This window comes from Galendromus occidentalis, unplaced genomic scaffold (genome assembly GCF_000255335.2).
Source record: "Galendromus occidentalis unplaced genomic scaffold, Mocc_1.1 scf7180000075774, whole genome shotgun sequence".
NCBI classification, from domain to species: Eukaryota; Metazoa; Arthropoda; class Arachnida; order Mesostigmata; family Phytoseiidae; genus Galendromus; species Galendromus occidentalis.
Genome location: NW_003803764.1, coordinates 87,017 through 106,711, shown reverse-complemented (window position 1 = coordinate 106,711; position 19,695 = coordinate 87,017). Strand labels below are relative to the sequence as shown.

The window sequence follows — 19,695 nt, the reverse complement described above, 5'->3', positions numbered from 1 at the left end:
GGAGCGGATCTCGGACACCCTGATCGACCGTGACACTTGGAAATACTTGCGGGAATCTCACAGAACGTCTGTCCGCCTGATTGCTCGGTGGAGTTGCCATTCAGATACTTTGTTGTTGTGGGGCAGTAGATCGACTTCGGAACGGAGCACATTTCCTCGCCTCTGACAATGAGATAATCCGACTGCTTCCGGACATCTGCTCAGAAATTGGACCACGGGCTATGGGTAGTCCCCAGATCGTGAGCTACGTAATGTATCGCAAGCTATAGTCACGGCATCTTTGCTTTTTCTAGATCTAGCTATCCAACTACCGGCTACCGGCCTTGAGCTCGACTGGCACCCTCGGGGAAAATCTATGCTTACCTATATTAGCCGAAGATCATCAATCTTTCATGTATGAGGAGCACCCCGCAACCCAGAGAACGGTACATTCGAAGGATTGATCGCCGCGGAACGTCCACCCCTTACTTTCAAGGGACGCTCAAGCCATCGCTATCCATTGAATCAAGTGCTATCGCACCCTCAATCTTCCCGAAATTCAATCGATCGCTAGACTAGACTCTCGTAGTTTGATTCTGCTTAAAGCAACGAATGAAATCGGCTGCAGACTCCGGTTAATAGGGGAGAATGTGTTCGGTGGCCAAGGGAAAATTGGGAATAAAAGCCAGCCAGGAGGAGAACTCGCGATTCCCGTCGCTCTCACGCTCGGGCCCAGATTTCTGGGGACTCGGTTCGGACTCTCAAAGTACTCAGCTCCTGCTGAATAATATTCGCCGACCATATTGGAACTTCAGACTCGCTGACAGCCGATGTCGCCTCCACCAGTGTCACTCTTCCCGAACGGATGTTCGTATCGATTCTGTGAAAAATCCAAGTTCCAATTCCTGGATGATATACAGGCAGAGCTTTCCGATGAATCGGCGTCAAAAGCTCTCCAGAAAAGAAAAGTCGACGAAAACCCGCACTGGGGACGAATAACTCGTGCGCGAACGGCTGATTGCAAGTCAGGATTTCTCCCCGGCTTCTGTTGCAATGGATGCGCCGAACGCACATGGCGCATAGAAGCCTCGCTTGCCTCCGACAAACAAGTCATTTTCGGATGCTCGAAGCACTGCTGCGGGAATCAAATCATGGACTTATGGAATTGACTGGCTACCGGAATCGAGCCGATCGAGACAGGATATTCTATAGAAGTCAGCATCTCAAGGAAGTAATCGCGGCAGATGTCAGCCTCCCCGAGCTTCTATGCGCGGCGTATCTGGCGGCGAAATAATAATAATAATAATAGGAAAGTTGAACTGTAGCGCATTCGCTTATAGTCAAGAATTGAGTGACAAAACGGAGGTGTCGACGGAAAACATCATGTCGGGAGAGATGTGCGTTCCCGGAAAACGTATATGCGCCCTCGCAGAAGACAAGTTCATCTCAGGACCTGGGACCTACAGTCAGCAAGGATATATCTATGCGAGCTTGACCGGTGTTCTTCAAATTACGAAACAGGATGATGGAAAGGTACAAGTCAGCTAGTTCATTATTTGGTTCAGAGTGGTCATCGATGTTCGAAAGCTGAGAGCAAAAATCGGCAAGGAGGAACGCGTACTCGTGACTCATGGGAAAGTCTCCGAATTTTCACGTCTCTGTATGTGCCGAGAGCTCATCACCTCCCCAAGATACGAGCCCTTTCTTTCGACTTCGCAGAAATCCCTGGTGGAGATACGCCGTCCGATGGGTCGCCTGGCAGTACCCACACCCGGATCGGTGGTCACGTGTAAAGTCACATCGATAAACCAGCGCTACGCGAAAGTCTCCATACTGTGTATAGAAGAGACAGAGCTCAAGGAACCGTTCAGAGGTGTCATAAGGTGGGTTTCAATGATCGAGTCTCAAGATCGCCTGACCCCATGCTCGTTTTTCTCATGTCAGTTCTCAGTGTCGTTCGAACCTTCTCTCCACAGAAGAGAAGATGTGCGGGCCTTCGAGAAGGACAAGGTCGAAATGGTGAAAAGTTTCCACCCGGGAGACGTTGTCCTCGCGAAAACCCTGACAATGGGTGATGCGATGAGTTACATTCTCACGACTGCTGAAAACGAGCTCGGTGTTGTGATTGCTCTGTCATCCGCAGGTAAGGCTCACATTGCCTAGCGAGGACTGATGGTCTGGACTTCGGAGCCCCGCAGGAAACGCGAGCGGCTCCGCAGCCTATATTCATTGGTCTGCCGAGGGCACCGCGCCCGGAGCTTCCTTTCTACCTCAGCCATGGGCCCCAATTATTCTCAAACGTTCCCCCCTTCCAGGTGTTCCCATGGTGCCGATTAGCTGGACAGAGATGCAATGTCCCAAAACATTGGAGAAGGAATTCCGAAAGGTTGCCAAGGTCGTGCCTACAGTCAAGGAGCTCTGATATATTTCAGGAATAGGGTTATACTTCAGCACATGTATATATTCAGAGATGTAGATAGAGCGAGAAGAGCCCATACCGTGATTCCGGACATTTTTATTCGAAATTTGGTTCGATCGCCACCCAGGTAATTTTTTTCGTTGTCCCAGTCGAATTCATTCGACATCTTCCGTAGATCGATTCCATCATCAATCACAAAGCTCTGCTCACGATTCCGGATTGATTCCTTCTTGCTGTCGAATAAAGCTTGGAAGATTGGGCTCTTGGGAATATTATCGGTTTTTGATGGAACTTAGCCCTAATAACTTGGGAAATTCCGCCTCTCATCGCCCCCAATCGAAATGCTTTCGTCTGCAAGAGGCGAAAGAACCACACCGCCGTCGGTCTTCCAAAACAGGGCATGGAGCTCCTCCACTGATGGGTTTGAGAACGATCGTCCGATTCCTCCGAGATTCGCCGATTCCACACAGTTTATTGCACGGGGACCATTCCGCCCACTCGGACACGACGCACTCTGTCGGCGTGTCGTGATCATCTGGAGCTGGAAAGCGAGAGAGCCCCGTCATCGGGAGATGTCGAATGAGTTTCTCCGTTGGATGGCATTACCTGATTGGGAGCCAGGGACCCGAAGATCCTGGCATTACCACAGATGGAACACTAATTTTGAAATGAGGTGATCGAGGACGCACCTACGGCGTTCAACATCTGTTGTTCTTGCTTGCGAACTTTCCGCGACTTTCTCCTGGCTTTCAGAGAGCGCTTGTACTGAGGAACTTCGAGCTCATTTTTTCTATAGCTGCCCATCGGAGTCGCTTTATTTCGTCTATTCAACGAATCGTACAGCTCCAAAGCGTGGCCTCCAGGTTTCACTCGGCCATCCTCGCGGATCAGTCTGAAAGTATGACCCGGACGCTTCGCAATTAATTGTGAGTCTGGCTCATGCTGGGACCGCGGCCTAAATCTCAATGTCAGTGGCATGAATCGATTCAAAGCTCTTTCCATGAGAAAAGCTCAGGAGCGCGAACGGACAGAAAAGACCGTACTCAATGTTGACAACAGCGATTCGAGGGAGCCGCTTCATGTGCGGATAGCAGAAGGAACTTGCTGGATGGGATGGATTTTTGGAAGTTATCGGAGTCACAGGTCCCCTCGGCTCAGTCTCGAAGTCGGGGGAAGTGAACGTGAAGCTGGAAAAAATGAGAGTTACGAGTGGATTGACTGCAGCTCGGAACATCAGTCCTCGAGACTATGATGATGACGGCCCTTTTGACCAGTGTCCGGTCGCCAATACGAGCTCCGCCAAGAGCGAGACTGGGATCGCCGTTCGAGGAGAAAGGCGATATACACAGCGAGAAAAAAGAGAGGGAAGATCAGGAAAGGATTGGAACAATTCATACCCGTTGTCTGTTCCTGCGTCCCATGGATGAAGATCAACGGTGAAAGAGCTTTGCCAATGAGAAGCGTTCTGGCACAGATCCTGGGAATCGAGACCGATGAACCAGTCTGGGCTTGGTACCAATCGGACTGCGAATGACAACTGCAAACCGCTGGTTAGAAAAATTCAATCGAGAGACCTGTAGGGAACATTTTCGTACGAGTTCGCAGTCGTCGATCCCCGTGCCCCTACTCTTTGTGCGACTCCCGGTGATCTACCCATCATTCATGGGAATCGGAGTGTCTCACTTCTGCTGTGCTACGAAATCAACCGCCGTTGGAGCACTAGGAGTTCCGTCGATTTCTAACGCGACCTACCATGTGGTGTCGATGATCTCCGATGAACCGCAAGCTGGTCAGACCATTCCCGGTCGGTATGCTAGGCGCTTCGAAGAGGTCTCCCACCCCAGCGCCCTCCTCGCGCTCGAAACGGTCCAGCAAACCTTTTGTTATGGAGTCTCGCGCGTAGTCTCGAAAGCCGTCCGACACTCGTCGATTTTCCCTCCACAAAGTTACGTTCAATGAATGTGTCAGGCCCGCGGACGTAAAGACCCATCATTACTTCCTTCTCCATCAGTATAATTATTTCAGGGAGCGACGGCATAACCCACAGGAATGTCGATCGCCTGCCGTTGCCTGGAACTCACCGATCAGGGGAGCCCATTGGGCCGCTGGCCGGAACTCCGGATACTGTTTAGGGAATCTAGAACGCGTCCACTCGGTCACGAGGCTCAACTGAAACACTGCGACGGAATTCTCTTTGCATGCCAGGCAGGAGTTCAGAGCCAGGTTGGCGAAGTACAGGACAATGAGCATTCTGGCGCAAACCGGCGGACTCTATGCGCTTCTCCTGGAATGCCTTCCCTCTCTCGTCCCAACACTGCGGGAATCGACGGAGGATTTATCCGCGGGATCTCATCTTACCGGTCGGAGACCTGGGAGACGACAGCTCCTACCGAACGAAAGCACGAGAAGGGAGGACGGGAGTCTGAAATCTCGAAACACCGTGATCAGAGGGAAGAGGATGAGATTCAGTTCCTTCTGTCACCCAGGGAAGAGATGTTTCCCTTTCAGGAAGTCGCGCTTGTCTGGAATACGTGGGACTTCCAGCGGGTGGAGATCCATCTGATGGTGCTTCTCGGTAGCTGAGCTGTTGGTGTCGCAGTCGATCCTGTGCGGACAGCTTTCAATCGCCCTCCGGGATTCCCTCCTCCCTTCTCACCCAGGTCTCACAAGACGTTGTCTTTGACGTAAAGCATGAAGCCGGAGTATTCTTGGGAATCGGTCGGACTCGATCGGGATCATTGCTTCATTTGCGACACCGCGTCAAGAACAGACGCGAGCAAAGCGGAAAACGAGTGAATGAGTCATCTTATCATTTTTATACGAGAGGAAAAAGTATCGGGACTAGAAGAGTCCAACGACCTCCGGCGGCTCAGTCAGTTGACCCAGACGGTATGCTCCGAGGTCTTCCCTGTTTTTTCGCATGATCCTCTCAAAAAAGATCATCCAGTGCTTCTACAGGTCAAATGCGGTCGAAACGACGCGAGACAGGTTTCATGAGCCGTAGACTGGGTATTACTAGTAGGCTCACGCGAAGGTTGAAGCGATATCGTCAAACGAGAGGGAGAGAGTCTTGTCGTGTAGTCTTTCGGATCATGGCGAAGGGAAGATACCGAAGTTCAATTTACGTGTGCGAATCTCTTACTGAGCAAGAGTGGAGCCTATGTGTCCCCCCCCCTTGCCCCGCGGCCGGGACAAGACGGGAAAGTAATGATAAGAAAATCTGCATCTGCCATGCAGAGGTACCCCTCCCTCCTCTCGAATGATGTGTTTCGAAGTTGTCTCAGCTAGACATTCTTCCTCGGGTCCTGTGGAGGATGAAACGGACCCCGGCTCTCCGCGAGGATCTCTGTGAGAGAAAGACTCAGGAAGTCAACGGGAAATCCGGGAGATTTCCGCGGCGAGGTTCCTTCGGGCCGGGCGTCCATCACGATTCCAGTGAGCATGATTGTATCGAGGTCTCCTCGCGCGCGTTCAAGTATACAGTGGAATGTTGTACAACACCTGAACGACGAATTTCCAGTAGAACAAACGCTCCTCCCCCTCCACTTGGGAGGCTCGCCATAGAGAAAACGACAAAAACCTTCGTTACAGCGAACTTGCAGGACAACGAACATATTTTTCAGTCCCGCGAGGTTCGTTGTGAGAGATTTCACTGTTCACATATGGGGTGTACGTGGCGAGAGCACCTGTTCCGGAGATCAAAGAGACGGACGCGTATTCATGATGAGGAAACTCCTCCTTGCACAGGATATCCAGAACTCCTTTGGGAAGTTCGGACCTCCTCCATGTTCCGCCAATGGAGAAAATAGGGGGAACGCTCCGCTCAAAGACTCTTTTGGATCACCGAGGACGATCTCGAGTGAGTTCAAAAAGCATCGAACACTTTTTTTGTGTTGATCCATTGTCCGTTCCCGACCCCGAGGGTCACGCATCAGAGAATGCGTCGTCGAGAACTCCTTGGAGTTTACTCTCCCAAGGAAGGGTCGAAGCCCGTGATGTGGTTCAGACGCGGACTTTTCAGAATATTAACACGGGACCATGGATTATCTGATCCTCCGCGGGGATCACGTCTCGAGAGAAACGAGACGTTTCAATGCCTCTTGCCGCATTGCTGCTAATTTCGAGAGCGGCAAAGCCTGTGGTAGAGTATATCGATATCTGGCCTCTCATGAGTCGGACAACACGAGAGCTAGCAAGACGAGCTGGCATCTGTTCTGAAAAGAATCTGGAAGGAATCCGTATCTGGATTGAGACTCGGAGGCGGTCGCCCTCGCAGGTCCTGAGTTACTGAGTTCCGAGTACCTAGTTCCTCAGATCATTTCGAAAGAATCAGTGAGCGGAGCAAGCTTCCGATCTCGGCTGTCGGAGATATACTGGAATCTTTCCGCTACTCCCAAAGTGATTGCATCATGCATCGACGCAACCTTCGAGGGCCCGTGTCATCCCTCGGATTCTTACTCCCGTCTCCGCTCTCGGCGTGAGCTTCAAGGCGAAGCAGCGACACTCCCATTCTCGACATCTGCCTCTCGATCCACTGAATGGGGTTCGAGTGAGACGCTTCAGTCGCTGGATATGCGGAGATGAATGTAAAGCCAGAGAAAAAATATCGATCGGACTAGAGGGAGAAGAAAGGAGAGTGCGAGACAGGTGCGATAGTGGCGGAATAAGGTACGAAGTACGGAGTGGGCATGTCGTCCCGTGGTATTTGGTAGTCCGTCGAGAGACGGGGTCAGATTGCCGCGATGGCTTTTACCTGGGCTACTGAGCACCTCTTAGAATTTTCATCGGCTCGTGTGATCACCAAAAAAATGCAATCTTCATCCAGCTCGTCGCCAGGAGGTATGCCCTTGCAATGTTGCTGAAAAACGGGTGCAACGTCGATGCAGGCCCCGTACTGCGCAAGGAAAGGTTCTCCTTCGACTCTTTTCAGGCGGAACGACCGGAGAAGAGGAAGTCATCAATAATGGAACTCGTCGAAATATGCCCGCCGGCGATGAGTCATGCTGTTCCACAACATCGGCTCATTAGTCGATCGAGTCGCTCATTAGGACAGTGACGCTCTATGCAATCGAGTATCCTACTTAACTCTCGAGCGTGCATAAGCAAGACGAAACTATTTCGGAGGAATTCCGAAAGGAACGGAATCCCAGCTGTAAAACTCTGTGTGATGCAAGGGAGGTTTCAACCGTTCCTCCTGGTCTGAGGACACGAATGTTCATCCAGACCTCTTTTGAACTCGCATGGGTTCAATGGTACCCCGCCGCCAAAAACGCCGAAATGTAAGAGATTTGTTTAGGCTGGGATCAAGACGAGAATCCCTCATCGAAGGACCACGTTTAATTCCAATTCGATGCCTCACACGGAGGCCTCACGCTTCATATTGCTTTCCGCCATTAGCGTGCGATAGGTTCCATACGTTTCCTGGATCGTCGCACCAGATAAATTTGCATAAGTCTTTATATCATTGCTCTTTTTTTGCACCTATTACACTTTTTATGAGGATCCGCTGATTTCTACCTAACTCCGTCCGTCTGCATTCTTGACGTCGCCTCGAAAAATGGAAATTTCGCGGAGCAACGCCGCGCCGCAGTATTACTCCTTCAGCATCCCCTGGAGATGTCGAATGTAACCGATAGCGTACCGCAGGGTTTCCACCTTGCTCAACCTGCGGTCTTTGCCTTTTTGGAGCAAAGGCAGATGAGTCCTCAACCTCTCGAAGCCGTCATTGACGTTCCGGACTCTCTGACGCTCCCGTTCGTTCCGTTTGCGGATGAACGACGGCTCGATCCAACCGTAGTCGAAAGGCGCGAATGTCACTGGCAGCGGGATCTTGCACTCGGGGGCAAATGGATCTTTCGGCAGATCATCTGACGAGTCCAGACTGTCCTCTCCATCGGCGGAAGCTGCAACGATTACGAGTTCTCAGCTGGCTGACTATTTGTCGACCCGTCTGAAGCCGATCGATTGTTCTCTGACAGTGTATTGAATCGCGTCTGTTCCCAGGCACGACGTTGAGAACCAGCCCCGAGCTGTCGTAATCCGAATTATTCAATCGGAAATGTTACGCAAGCGATGCACGAGGCCCCAACTGAGTGAGAGGCGAAGCTGATCATTTCTGTCACAGGCATGTGACACGGGTGTAGAAATCTTGTGCGATTGGACTCGCCGTTGTTTCGCGATTTCGCGGCCGAATAGAGCCACGGAGCGGGTCCCGAACATCAAGAGGAGCGAGGGGACACAGATCAGAATTTTGCTACTCTTCGCTCATCTATGTAGAGTTACGCGGAGGGAATTATGCGCAACCCCACGGAGTCGTCTCGTCGCGGACCGTAAACGCGCATGTCGCGAGTCGCGAGATGCGTCATCATCTCAACTTCCCAATTACACTCGTCGCCCGACAGTGAACGGGACATTCACAAGACACACTCAAGTCGATTTATTTGTCCCTTGCCCAAGTCCCATTACGAAACGGCTGTCAGCTTGCCAAAATGCGATCATCGTTGTCGTTCCCTAACATTAGATGGCATCGATCAACGATCGGATGAACCCACACTCTGATATATGTGACCACTTTCGAGCCTGTGGACATTGAGCAAGAGAGGGCGGACACCAGAGAGGGGTCCATGGGCCCGGAAAGAAATACGCCACCGGGAGATTCGACATGGGGAAAGGCTTAGCAATCGAGATTTATATAGTGGGACGACCGAGAAAAAAAAATGGACTCAGTGTACGAACCTCCGCTGCATCTTTCGTTTCCATTGTGACCGTCCTGTTGACTTTCACCAGTGTTGGAGAAGTCTATCGATCGCACGGCAGCCGGTTCTCCGACGTCGTAGTCTTTCGAAGCTGGCGATCCGCAAGTCGGAGATTCCATCGAGTACAAGTAAGTCTTCCACTAATTTTTGCAACGATGTCCTCGGACGCGAGCAACTGAAATTCACAGGTTGAGCATCACGAAATGAGTACCATGCTGAGCAGCCACGGAGTGCCGACGATTGATTCGCAACGCGCTAACAATCGAATTCCGCTAGCGTTGAGGAATTATCCAGAGTTGGCTTCCCGTGGAAAAGACTTCAGCGAACGATGAGTGATGTCGCCAGAAGCCTCGACTGAAGCTGTACCGCTACAGTGAGTGTGATTTACGGCGTCCAGTGAGTTCCGTAGAGGAGAGGAGATCATTATTTGAGCACCTGTCTTTGCCATTGGGGACCGCTAGGTCGACGACAACACCGTTACACGGAGGGCCTCTCCTCATAGGGTGTCCACTGTACAAGGCTGCCGAACTATGCTTCACTTCCGCTGACCAATTCGAGAAATTTCGATTGGAGCCAAGAATTCCGCGCGAAACTACACATCTCAGGAGGGACAGAGACCGAGACTCACTCAGTGATTTTGGAGTGGAACTCGCGAAAAGTTCATCCGGACTCTGAAAGATCCAGATTCCCCCGGATCCGGCTTAAAATTGAGGTAATGTTGGAGCCCCGCTCCCTTCTCGTTGATTCGATGAATGTATCGATGTTCCACAGCATTTCTGTGAATCATCGGGAAGCACCATTTCACTCTTACGGCATTTGAATCATTAAAAAACGTAGCACACTCCACATCCATGACCTTGGTGGTTTGGACCCGTGGGGGCTCGGTGGCCTCCGACCGTCTTGACGCTTTACAAAATAGATCTTCGGCTGCATGTCGAGTATAGAGCCTTCTCGGTACCGGAAGAATCGAGCCGCTGATCGCTCTCGCTCTTCCCTTCGAGAACGCACCAGGATTTGAGCCAACACTCGGATATTCTCATGAGGGCATCTCAAGGTTATCGAGCGATCTCCAGCTTCAAAAAACATATCTCTCCACCCCTCGAGTTGTCCCATAGAGAATCCGACCACTGACTTCCGGCTCTATCCCTCGTTTTCGTAGAGCCCAGGGATTACGGGGACGTCATGACTCATCGATTCAGAAATGTTGAATCTGAGTCGCGCCATCCCCAACGTCATCGCATGAGACCTGGATTAAATCGATAGCGATGAATTTATTCAGACAGAATTCTTTTCGCTTGATCATATGGGTGTCTCCGGATGACTACGAAGCCAGTTGAGTCCCGCATGAAGAAGAAGAATCGAATAGAAATCATCCCAGCGGAAGAAATTCGTTCCTAGTCACGATAATAGCTATAACTCGGTGGGCTTCGGGATTGAACATTAAGACAACAACAACAGGAACCTGTGCTCAGACAATAAATTAGAATATTGGATGCATAGGTGCGTATACCGGTGGCTTCGCTGATGGCGATGATAATGATGGTGATGAAGGTGTCGTCGGGAGCCGAAGCGGCAGTATATCAGACCGATAGACACTGGCTGTCTGGCAGATCCGGGAGCGACGTTTCGCTTCAGAGATTCAACCGAGCCATTTTGCTTGGCGCTCCACTAGACACTCACGCACGAGGCTGATTCGGATGCGAGGCTCCGAATCAGCTCCAGACACAGAACACTGATCCTTTAAATTTTGTCTATCGATTCGGCTCAGCGAGAGATGCCTTTTTGAGCTTGCGGAAGGCGCTCCAGGGGGACGTCGACGTACGGAATGGAAAAAAGGTCCATCCGCCTCCGAAGTAATCGCTGCGGCTGTTGAGGTGCAAGTGATCGAGATATATCGGCGAGCTCCTCCGAACGAGAGCAAGTTCGCTGCTCACCAGCTCGCTCGGTTGGTACCCCCATCCGCTGGTTAATAATTTAATAGCACAAATGCACAGATATCGGACACTTCAATGTAGACAGGGAGAAGAGGTTGAAGATCGAAATGGCGGCTATTGTGTCAACGAATTCTTGACAAAGCTCGGCGAAAGCCCCGGTGGTCCTATCGATTGCACTCGTGCACCCGATCTTTCCCGACTCCTTCCCTCGAACGCTGTGGGAGCGAGCGCTAGGATCTAAGGGCTTTCGCATGCTGGTTCAATCCACAAATCGACGAATCTTCTTGGTGGGAAATTTCCGTATATTTCCTGTATCGTTCCAAGAGGGAGCCGCTAACTCACCAAACCCGCATCGGCAATCGTTGGTTCAGCCTGTCGACCCACTTAAAACATATTTTCTCGAATACTCTGACTGAGATGGGATGTCATATTCGTCTTGGAGCGCTCCTCGATCATCAGAAGTATCGGGGACGGATCGATAGAGGCGATATCCGCCCCTCCCCTTGGAAAGCCCCTCTTGAATAGTGTGATTCCGTGATTCATGATGATGCCTGACGAGCCTTTCGCGTAGAATGGCATATCACTTCATGTATTCCCTCGCCTTGTCAGCGATGTATACATATTGATGGTGTCGACGGGGATCGGGCTCTGATTTTCCCTTTGTCAGTGACGAACGCCGTCAACGGAGCGTAGCTTCCGGAACGTGGACGGAGTTCTGCCGCGTGAAGACTCGGCGATTCGATCCCGTGCCTGACGTTCAGTACAGCGCATAGAACCAAGCGTTGAGGTTTCTACTTTCTTCATTCGCCCGCGGCACGGAGGCGGAAGAAACACGACGAAAGCTTCCCAACATACATACACACAAACAATCATTCTTCTTATCGACCGAAATTCAGTAAATCATAAACAAACTACGGAGCTCCTCAGGATAGAGTACACACGATGAGCGAACTCCCCGCCGAAATTCCTCGCAGCCGATAGGCGAACTCACGGGGTTGCCGGGGTCGGTCGCTGCTTCTTGCGAGCAATGTTGAAATTCGCAGCAGCCTCGTCGACCTTTTGAGAGTTTCTACTCATGATATTTACAGCAGGAAAAATGTCTCCATTTAGATCTATCGTTCGAATTCTGCAATCGAGAGTCGATACCAGTCATTCGGTTCACAAAGCGCTAGAGCGAGAGCCGGAAGTCGTGGCGACGAACCTTGCAAGCGGTTCGAAGCCTCCTTCAGATAGATGTCCTTCGGTCGACGTATGTAATCGGTGTCGGCTGATTGCGGAGCGAGCTCTTCTTGATTTTCCAATCGCTCCAGGGAAGTCGCCATCCAATCAGACCAGTATGTATAGAGCTCGATTTGTTGACTACTGTCCTGGAAAATTACGGATGGATCCTCACCGTCTGATGATAAGGCTTCCGCGAATCCGCGTAAGTAGGCGGAGCTCTCATCCCCGCGGATAAACCCGATCAGACTCACTGAGACTTCCGGCAAAGAAAGGAGCTTTCGTTGCTTCTTCTTTGGCTCCTTTATATCTATTTTCCTCTCTTGAGGACTGAAACCTCCATTAGCTGACGGATCCATGAGGCTAGCAATGACGTGCTCTAGACAGCAGGGCGTCTGGGCGTCTTCCAAAGTGTCCCACGAGACGGACAAGAAGAAACAGTGGTTCACGATTTCTTCGAATCGGGCGCAGGTCAGGCGTTCTGAATCCAGAGACGACCATCAATCTCAGACGAGCAATGTGAAATTCACAAGGAACGATTCTCCGACCGCCAGCACGCACTTGCAACAGTTTTCCGTAGGAAACCCCTGAGCAGACTTGTGAAAGACTCCGAACTTCTCCGAGGCGGGACGAAAACGGCTTCACGTATCTTCTTCTTGACAAGCTCGACCTGGGCGCCCCGGAACGGTAACGCCCCACAAGCCAACTGATAGGCTGTCGCGCCCACCGACCACCTGCATCGTTTGAGCGAGATTCGAGCGATTTATCCGAGAGCAGATCCACGGACATCCGCCGAGGACACAGAACCGACAGACCTCAATTATTCACCTCGAATCCGAGGGAGATTTTAGTGCAGGTGGTCATCCTACACAATACCATGATCTCCATGGAAATCGATGCCGACATTTCCCGTGAGAGCGAAGTCACGAGTATTCTGATGTAATCATCCAACGCTTACCAATCCGAGGCTCGGCCATACCTGGCCTTGGCGATTACCTCTGGCGCCAGAAAGGCGGGGGTTCCAGCGCTCTCGCTGTCGTGAAACTCCATGAATGTTTTGCGTCTGTAGCTTGCGGTCATACCATCGCCGTACGCGCCGACGCACACTTTGCATGTATCGTAATCCAAGAGTTTGATCCGACCGCTCGGCAGGACCATGATGTTTGAGGGCTGTATCGAATACGAAGTCGAGAGATGCGTCGAGAATTCATGTGACTAATGCATACGCATCGACTGGGAAACTCGAGCCCATCGAAGAGCGGGACGGGAAAAGCTTCTCAGAACCCACCTTTATGTCTCGATGGATAACTCCTTGGATGTGGAGATAAAATGTGGCTAGGCAGACTTGGGCGAGTAGTATGCTCAAAACTTCCTCTTCGAACGACCCGAAATTTTTGACCACTCGGCTGAGGTCGACCCCTCGGATGTACTCCATTAGCGTCACGAAAGCCTTGTCCGCACAGAAACATGAATGATATCTGAAAAGAATTCCTCCGCTGAAGTTCTCCAGAATAGCCGATGATCTGAATATGATCAGGTCCACCGTGGACCCTGAAACAATCCGGATATTCGTCCGCGCTTACGTCACCATGAAAGGACTCTGGGCCATAGACACCACTAACTTGTCGGAAGAGGCCGACCTGGCATTCGAAAACTTCTCTATCGAAACAAGCTTCGCCGTCAATTCAACCCCTCCGACGGTGACTTTGTAAACACATCCGAAGCCTCCCGCACCTAATGGAATACCTGTCAATTAGCATGGTCAATGTAGCAAGACGTCAATGGTCACATTGAGGATCTATATTTCATGAGTCAAACGAGGGATTATTCATTCGAACGGCTGGAGTGATCGATATTTCGAAATGGATCAACTTTCACAGCTGGCAGTCGACAGCGCGAACGACTGAATCTTTATGGATTTCCCCACTGCCTGAACTGACTGGCTTTTATTGACCTCAGAGCTCCCATGGAAAGGCGGGGGATTAACTCAAGCCAACCTCACCTAGTGTTTTTGCGGCTTTGATGTCCTTGATTTTTGGCACGACAGCCTTGACCACGGTTTTTTTTTCCCGGTGACTCGAAGTGCGCTCTGCACGCTGGCCCAGTCAATGGCGTCCGAGGAAGTTTCCATAATTTTCGCGAGCTCGGTCATCGATACGACCAGGAGTCGCGTCGAACTCATCAACCCACTGCAGCTTCGCTCATCTCGCTTCAGCAGATCGAGGAGGAAGAATAGGTTGCCGATGTCGTGGTGTATGTCTTCGAGTGTGATGTATCTGGAAAGTCAAGGAGCTCAAGATTGTGATTCTGGTCCGTGGAGGCTCTCTCGTGAAAGATGCCTTCTGCCAACCGTTTCAAAATCTTGCGAAGCAGTCCGGACGCGGTCAACGAGACTTGCAGTCGGACGAAAAACTCTCTTGGGTACGTTGTGTACGAAACCGAAGCAGCCTTTTTCGCCAGCTCCCTGAGTGCGGTTTTCGCCACGATAATAACCCTGCAATCCACATGGAGAGCGAGTTCGCATTGGTGCCTTCAATGACGACAGGGAAAGCAAGAAAAGGAAACGAGCTCTCGCCGCCAACGCCGCACCGAGATTGTGACAAGCGGGCTAATTGACACGACATAGAAATAGAGCTCGCTCCCTCTCGCGTTGATTGATGTAAGGGCCTAGGTCAGACGTGAGGTGGACGGTGTTGCCGTCATTACGCGCACCAATGTCTCTCTCGTCGATCCATTTCTCTCCTACCTGGGATAAATGGATTCGAACATACGAAACTCCCCCTTCAGATCTGCTTTCCGCACGCCACATTCTATTTCGTTGCTTATGAGATGAGTCTGTGCACGAGGCTGTGTAGGATCTGGAAATCATGGGACTGTGGAATCGAGTGATTTTCACAGCCTCGAGTCGATCTATGTGCTTCCGGGACTTTGCGTAGAAACTTCAGACGAAGTTGCAAATGTTCGATCTTTCGAAGGCTCCGCTCGACTCAAAGTTGACCTACCGACATTGACGGGGTGGGCGACGTTGCTCAGATCCGCAGTGGGACTGAGTCGCGGGCCTGATTTCCTTGAGGACTTCCCGCCCATTTCATTCTTCGTTGTTATAGCGACCGAGTTCTGACATCAATCGATGCATACCGCGCCTTTCTCGCTCATACACTAGTTCGAATGTTCAATGTAAGCTCCGAATGACGGATATTGCGCATGATGTGAAGGGGATAATCTCCCCATCTCGCGTCGGACCTTCGTCTCAGAAGTTCCCAAGAATTCATACGAGAGACGCCGGATATTTCTCGAGCAGCGGGATCTGAAGGCTCATTCGGTCACTCTGTTGCACACATTCTCTGTTCGAATGGTCGAGCAAGCGTGCAGTGGCGAATGTTCTCGTGGAGCTAATCCTACGCTAGGGGAATCTGTGGCAGCAGAGCGGAAACCTGCAGCCGCGGCGCCGCTCGCAGGAACTCTCGCCGTGTCTATCATCGTCTCGCGCATAGAGGTGCGCTCACCTAGGAATGCCCCCAATGGTTCGAGCTCCGGCATACAAGCTCATAGATCATGCAACGGAGGGCCGCATTTTCCCTTTTCCCTCTCCCGCTCCGTGTGCTCGGAGCCCTTTCTCTCGTACGATTCCTTTCCCGGAGTCTCCTTACCCAGCCGCTGGACCGCTCAGTCGTTAGCGGCACGATCCCCGCAGTCAGAATTTAGTGTCTGGACAGCCCAAAAGTGCTGTGGCTGTGAGTGTTGTGTGTCTTGTGAAGAAGCCAGTTTAATTGTCGTATCGAGCTACCTTGGCTCGGATCAGTGCAGTAGTTCGGTTGGAGTCGACTCTTAGGATGACAGAGCGACGTTCAGCAAAACTCGCCTCGGTCCGTAGGGGACCCTCTGTCCGGAGTGCAGTGTGAGGAGTGCTATCTGCGAAAGGCGGGAGAGATCAGATCTCTTGTGGTGTGAGAGTCCGCGACGTGCTCCTTGGATCGTGATTTTGTTTCTGTGAGGCGCCGGGTTAAATAACCCGGGAGCCGCCTTTAAACGCCGCCAAGCTGGAACTCATGGAACTGGAGAACATTGTCGCCAATACGGTGTACCTCAAAGCTCGAGAAGGTAATACGACGGAGTTCCAGCCCATACCCTCACCTCTCTCGCGGCGGGATTCGCTGATGTGTTTCGGTAGAGCATGCGGACTAGCGCCCTCATCGACGGGGGGACAGGGTCTCGAAACTCCGTCGCAACTACGGTTCGCACCTGACGCTGGGAAGGCTCGAGGGGTTCGATCGGCGACGGCGGCGCGGCGGTGGAGGAGTTTTTCTCGCGAGCAGCGAGGACGAGCGAGCGCCCCTCGCGTGGGAACGCTGTGTTCCGGTCTCGCCTCAGAAGTGTTAATATGTACCTCAATTAGTCTCATGCTGGGCTATCTGTGTACCTTGTTCGCGTTCGATCGCACTCCTTGTATCCGTGCGTTCGCTCATCATCGATGGCCACCACTCATTTTGTTCGCGATCTGAGTGCGAGACACTTGGATTTATCGCGAGCGAAAAGTTGAACGGACATCGAAAACTACGCGGTGGCACCTATCGATAAGCCTGCCGAATCGGATTTCGGAGAAGTGCGCGCTCGCGATTCTGTGTCGGTTCTTTTTTTTCTTGCTTCTCCTAACGTCGTCGACGCCGCCGCCGCCGCCAACACCATCACCCAAACCGATTGAGAATATTGGCAAATTTCGCCTTTCCTCAAATTGTAAAAAAAAAGTATTGGAAACGCTTTGTTTGGGCCCCAGAGCGCTGGAAGAGCGAAAGATCCTCCCGGGCAGGGAAATGCAGAGTTCGAGGATGATTGAAAGAGGAACGAATCGACTTCCTCTGGAGGCAACGAATTTCTGGAAATGTTTCGGTTCTTGGCGAACGATGCGCACTTCGGCCTTCCGCTCGCTCTATCACTCAGTCGTCAGTTCGCTCGGTCGCTCGCTCAGGCGCTCACCAATCCATTCACGAAAACACCGGTCTTGTGTGTCGCCGCCTGACTTGCTGACGGCGATAATTGTCGCATCAAATTGCATTATATGTATGAATCATAATCGTTTCTCTCGCCTCTAAAGTACTGTTTTCTGTTGTGGTAGCACTGCCTGGGCTTGAAATAGAAACAGACAGAGACGACGACGACGATAAACGAGGGAGAAACAGTACTCGACGCCGGCTTCGATTTGGAAATTCGCTCGACGGAGACGGAATAGATTTCCCTCGATTCGTTGTCGCGAAAACGTGAACCAATTCAAGATGGATTTCTCCCTCCCTCTTCTATGCGGAACCTCCCGCTCCCTGTCGTGCCATTGTCGCCACTTATTTCCTTCTATGGAACGTCCCGAATTTCCTCAGCGAGGACTTCCCTGCTCCTTGAAATGATGTTGATTTTGGGGAAGAACGCTCTCTATTCAAGCTCGTGTAGGCGCTTAGAGAAGAAAGCTCCTTTACAGAACGTGGTTTTGATTCTCCTGAGATAATTCGGCTCCAAAAAAGCCAGAATCATGGCTGACTCCCCGCTCTTGTACAACATCTCGGACGAGAAGGGACAGCTGCGGCAAAATGAACATAAGCAGCGATTACAAAGACTCAATTTAAAGCGACTGAAACACGTGACCGAGCAGAAAACAGACATCCCATTCACATTATCGAACACGGCTACCGACAGGAGACTCCGAGAGAAGAGGTACTAGTACGGGCTCGCATCGAAATGATTCTTCATCGCTCCCCCGGTCGAGGAGAGCTCGGGGAGACTGAAGAATTGAAGATGAAGAATTCCTATCGGAATCCAGCTCTAAATTAATTCACGGCATGGCAGCCACGCGAAGGCGGCGTTCCCGACGAGGGTCACGGCGAATCCTTCGGTTTCTCATCATCATTCATTCGCATTTCAGTTAGGATTCAACGGTTCACCTTCGGATGTTTTTCAGAAAAGCTAACCAACCATAAAATCTTTCAGACTGCAACAAAGGCAAAAGCAAAAAATGGAAAAAAATTCTCGCCTTCCCCCACGTGACGTTAGCCTTGCCTTTAAAGGATCAGATCGGTGAGTGTTTTCCGAATCCACGCAGGTACCTAACAGCTAGGTCTAGCCGAGACGTGCTCAACGCGCTCGATTCTTATGTCAACCACTTAAACTAAACAAACGTGAAGAGCCTAGGGCTGAGGTCCGCTGTCTTAGCATCGTTGCTGTGATACCAGGAGGCAATCAAACTTTCGTTGCGTCGTATAATTTCCGCTGATTTCTCAGGGAAAGCTCGCTGTCGTGGCCGGAGGGGCTGGCGATGATACCGCCGGTAGAAACGGCGTTTCGTTTCACGCGATGAAGGAAAGAGCAATTAATCAAATCGACCCCACAGAAAATAGAGAAGGAGTAACGATAGAATGATAGCCGACAACCCAGTCGGAAACTTTCAAAGAGTAGAATTAGTCTGATGTCTTCTCTTGGCGCCCGATAGGGCCCGCGGCCGCTCGTCTGCTCATCCCTTCTTTTTTGTGTTTACTTTATATGAAACAACTAGATGAACGATGATGTTAGGAGCAGGATTGAGGCAACGGCTGAACGCGAAGCGGGAAGACTTGGGCAGGCTGAGAGTCGTAGCGCTGATCATCTCGAGGTTACCGCGGCTGGCTCTACTGTGGGCAAGTCCGACAACGAGCAGGCGAGATTCGGTCAGGCGAACAGACCGCAGGCGGACTCTATTCGCGGTGTTGTCTGTTTCGATAGATATCGAAGATGGTGTCTTGTTTATCGGGAATCCCGGCTCCCGTCCATATCGCATCCGGGGCTCTCTGTAGAAACATCAGACATCTGTGAAAAGGCCGGCCGGGCGGCTGGACGATCGTCCGGAGCACTCAGTCTTCCAAACATTGGAGATCGCTCTCCGAAATAATGGTCAAGAGTGAAAGCGTTCGTCAACACGAAGCTCGTCGGCGACGACGATAAACACCGACAGGGTGTTTGAAATCGCGAAGTGGATGCCGGCAGGGCTGAGCGAGGACGACGTGTTTTTGAGGTTTTATATGTAGTTCGAATCTTCGACAACATTTCAAACGGTCCGACATTTTCGTCCGGCTCATGCTTCACCTAGCAATCCGCGAATAAACCCACGGAGATCCCGGATCGGAGAGACCTTGGAGACATGGGTCTATCGTTGTCGGCTGAACGTATATCGCGTCTCCGACATTATTCTCGTCGCTGTGTCAGCTGACCGACTGAATGTTCTCGATTGTGGTCTCGTCGTCTGACCGACTGACTGACTGACTGACTGACTGACTGGCTATGAGTGAGCAAGCTCGCGAATCAGTAACCAGCACGAAAGAGCAGACGGCCGTTCATGGAGGGCAAATGTTTCATATGTGCCGAGATCGGTTAT

The 19,695-nt window shown here is 51.4% G+C and overlaps 4 protein-coding genes across 4 annotated transcripts in view; 2 read left to right on the top strand and 2 right to left on the bottom strand.

The window, feature by feature from the left end:
- The first annotated feature begins 1,266 nt into the window (after nt 1-1,266).
- On the top strand, nt 1,267-2,658 carry Csl4 (exosome component 1 Csl4). Its single transcript, XM_003738069.1, has 4 exons — nt 1,267-1,512; nt 1,699-1,862; nt 1,956-2,122; nt 2,295-2,658. The coding sequence occupies exons 1-4, from the start codon at nt 1,363-1,365 to the stop codon at nt 2,399-2,401; spliced, it is 588 nt and encodes a 195-aa protein (XP_003738117.1). The 5' UTR covers nt 1,267-1,362; the 3' UTR covers nt 2,402-2,658.
- Nucleotides 2,659-2,721: 63 nt separating this feature from the next.
- On the bottom strand, nt 2,722-4,648 carry LOC108864969 (spondin-2-like). The gene is made up of 6 exons (XM_018641523.1): nt 4,474-4,648; nt 4,151-4,362; nt 3,796-3,935; nt 3,442-3,585; nt 3,088-3,290; nt 2,722-2,939 (listed from the first exon to the last, which is right to left on the bottom strand). Exons 1-6 carry the CDS (start codon nt 4,646-4,648, stop codon nt 2,722-2,724), a joined length of 1,092 nt encoding a protein of 363 aa, XP_018497039.1.
- Nucleotides 4,649-7,990: 3,342 nt separating this feature from the next.
- Nucleotides 7,991-15,392, bottom strand: LOC108864968 (serine/threonine-protein kinase 32A-like). Its single transcript, XM_018641522.1, has 11 exons — nt 15,308-15,392; nt 15,052-15,163; nt 14,656-14,799; nt 14,496-14,581; nt 13,889-14,039; nt 13,594-13,783; nt 13,285-13,475; nt 12,867-13,039; nt 12,560-12,759; nt 12,289-12,454; nt 7,991-8,301 (listed from the first exon to the last, which is right to left on the bottom strand). The coding sequence occupies exons 1-11, from the start codon at nt 15,390-15,392 to the stop codon at nt 7,991-7,993; spliced, it is 1,809 nt and encodes a 602-aa protein (XP_018497038.1).
- A 938-nt stretch (nt 15,393-16,330) lies between these two features.
- Gprk2 (G protein-coupled receptor kinase 2) overlaps nt 16,331-19,695 on the top strand; it is a 47,280-nt gene continuing 43,915 nt past the window's right edge. Inside the window, exons 1-2 of the mRNA XM_018641521.1 lie at nt 16,331-16,406; nt 18,279-18,365. Coding sequence (XP_018497037.1) covers nt 16,355-16,406; nt 18,279-18,365 — 139 coding nt within the window. The 5' untranslated portion in view covers nt 16,331-16,354. The remainder of the gene's footprint in view (nt 16,407-18,278; nt 18,366-19,695) is intronic.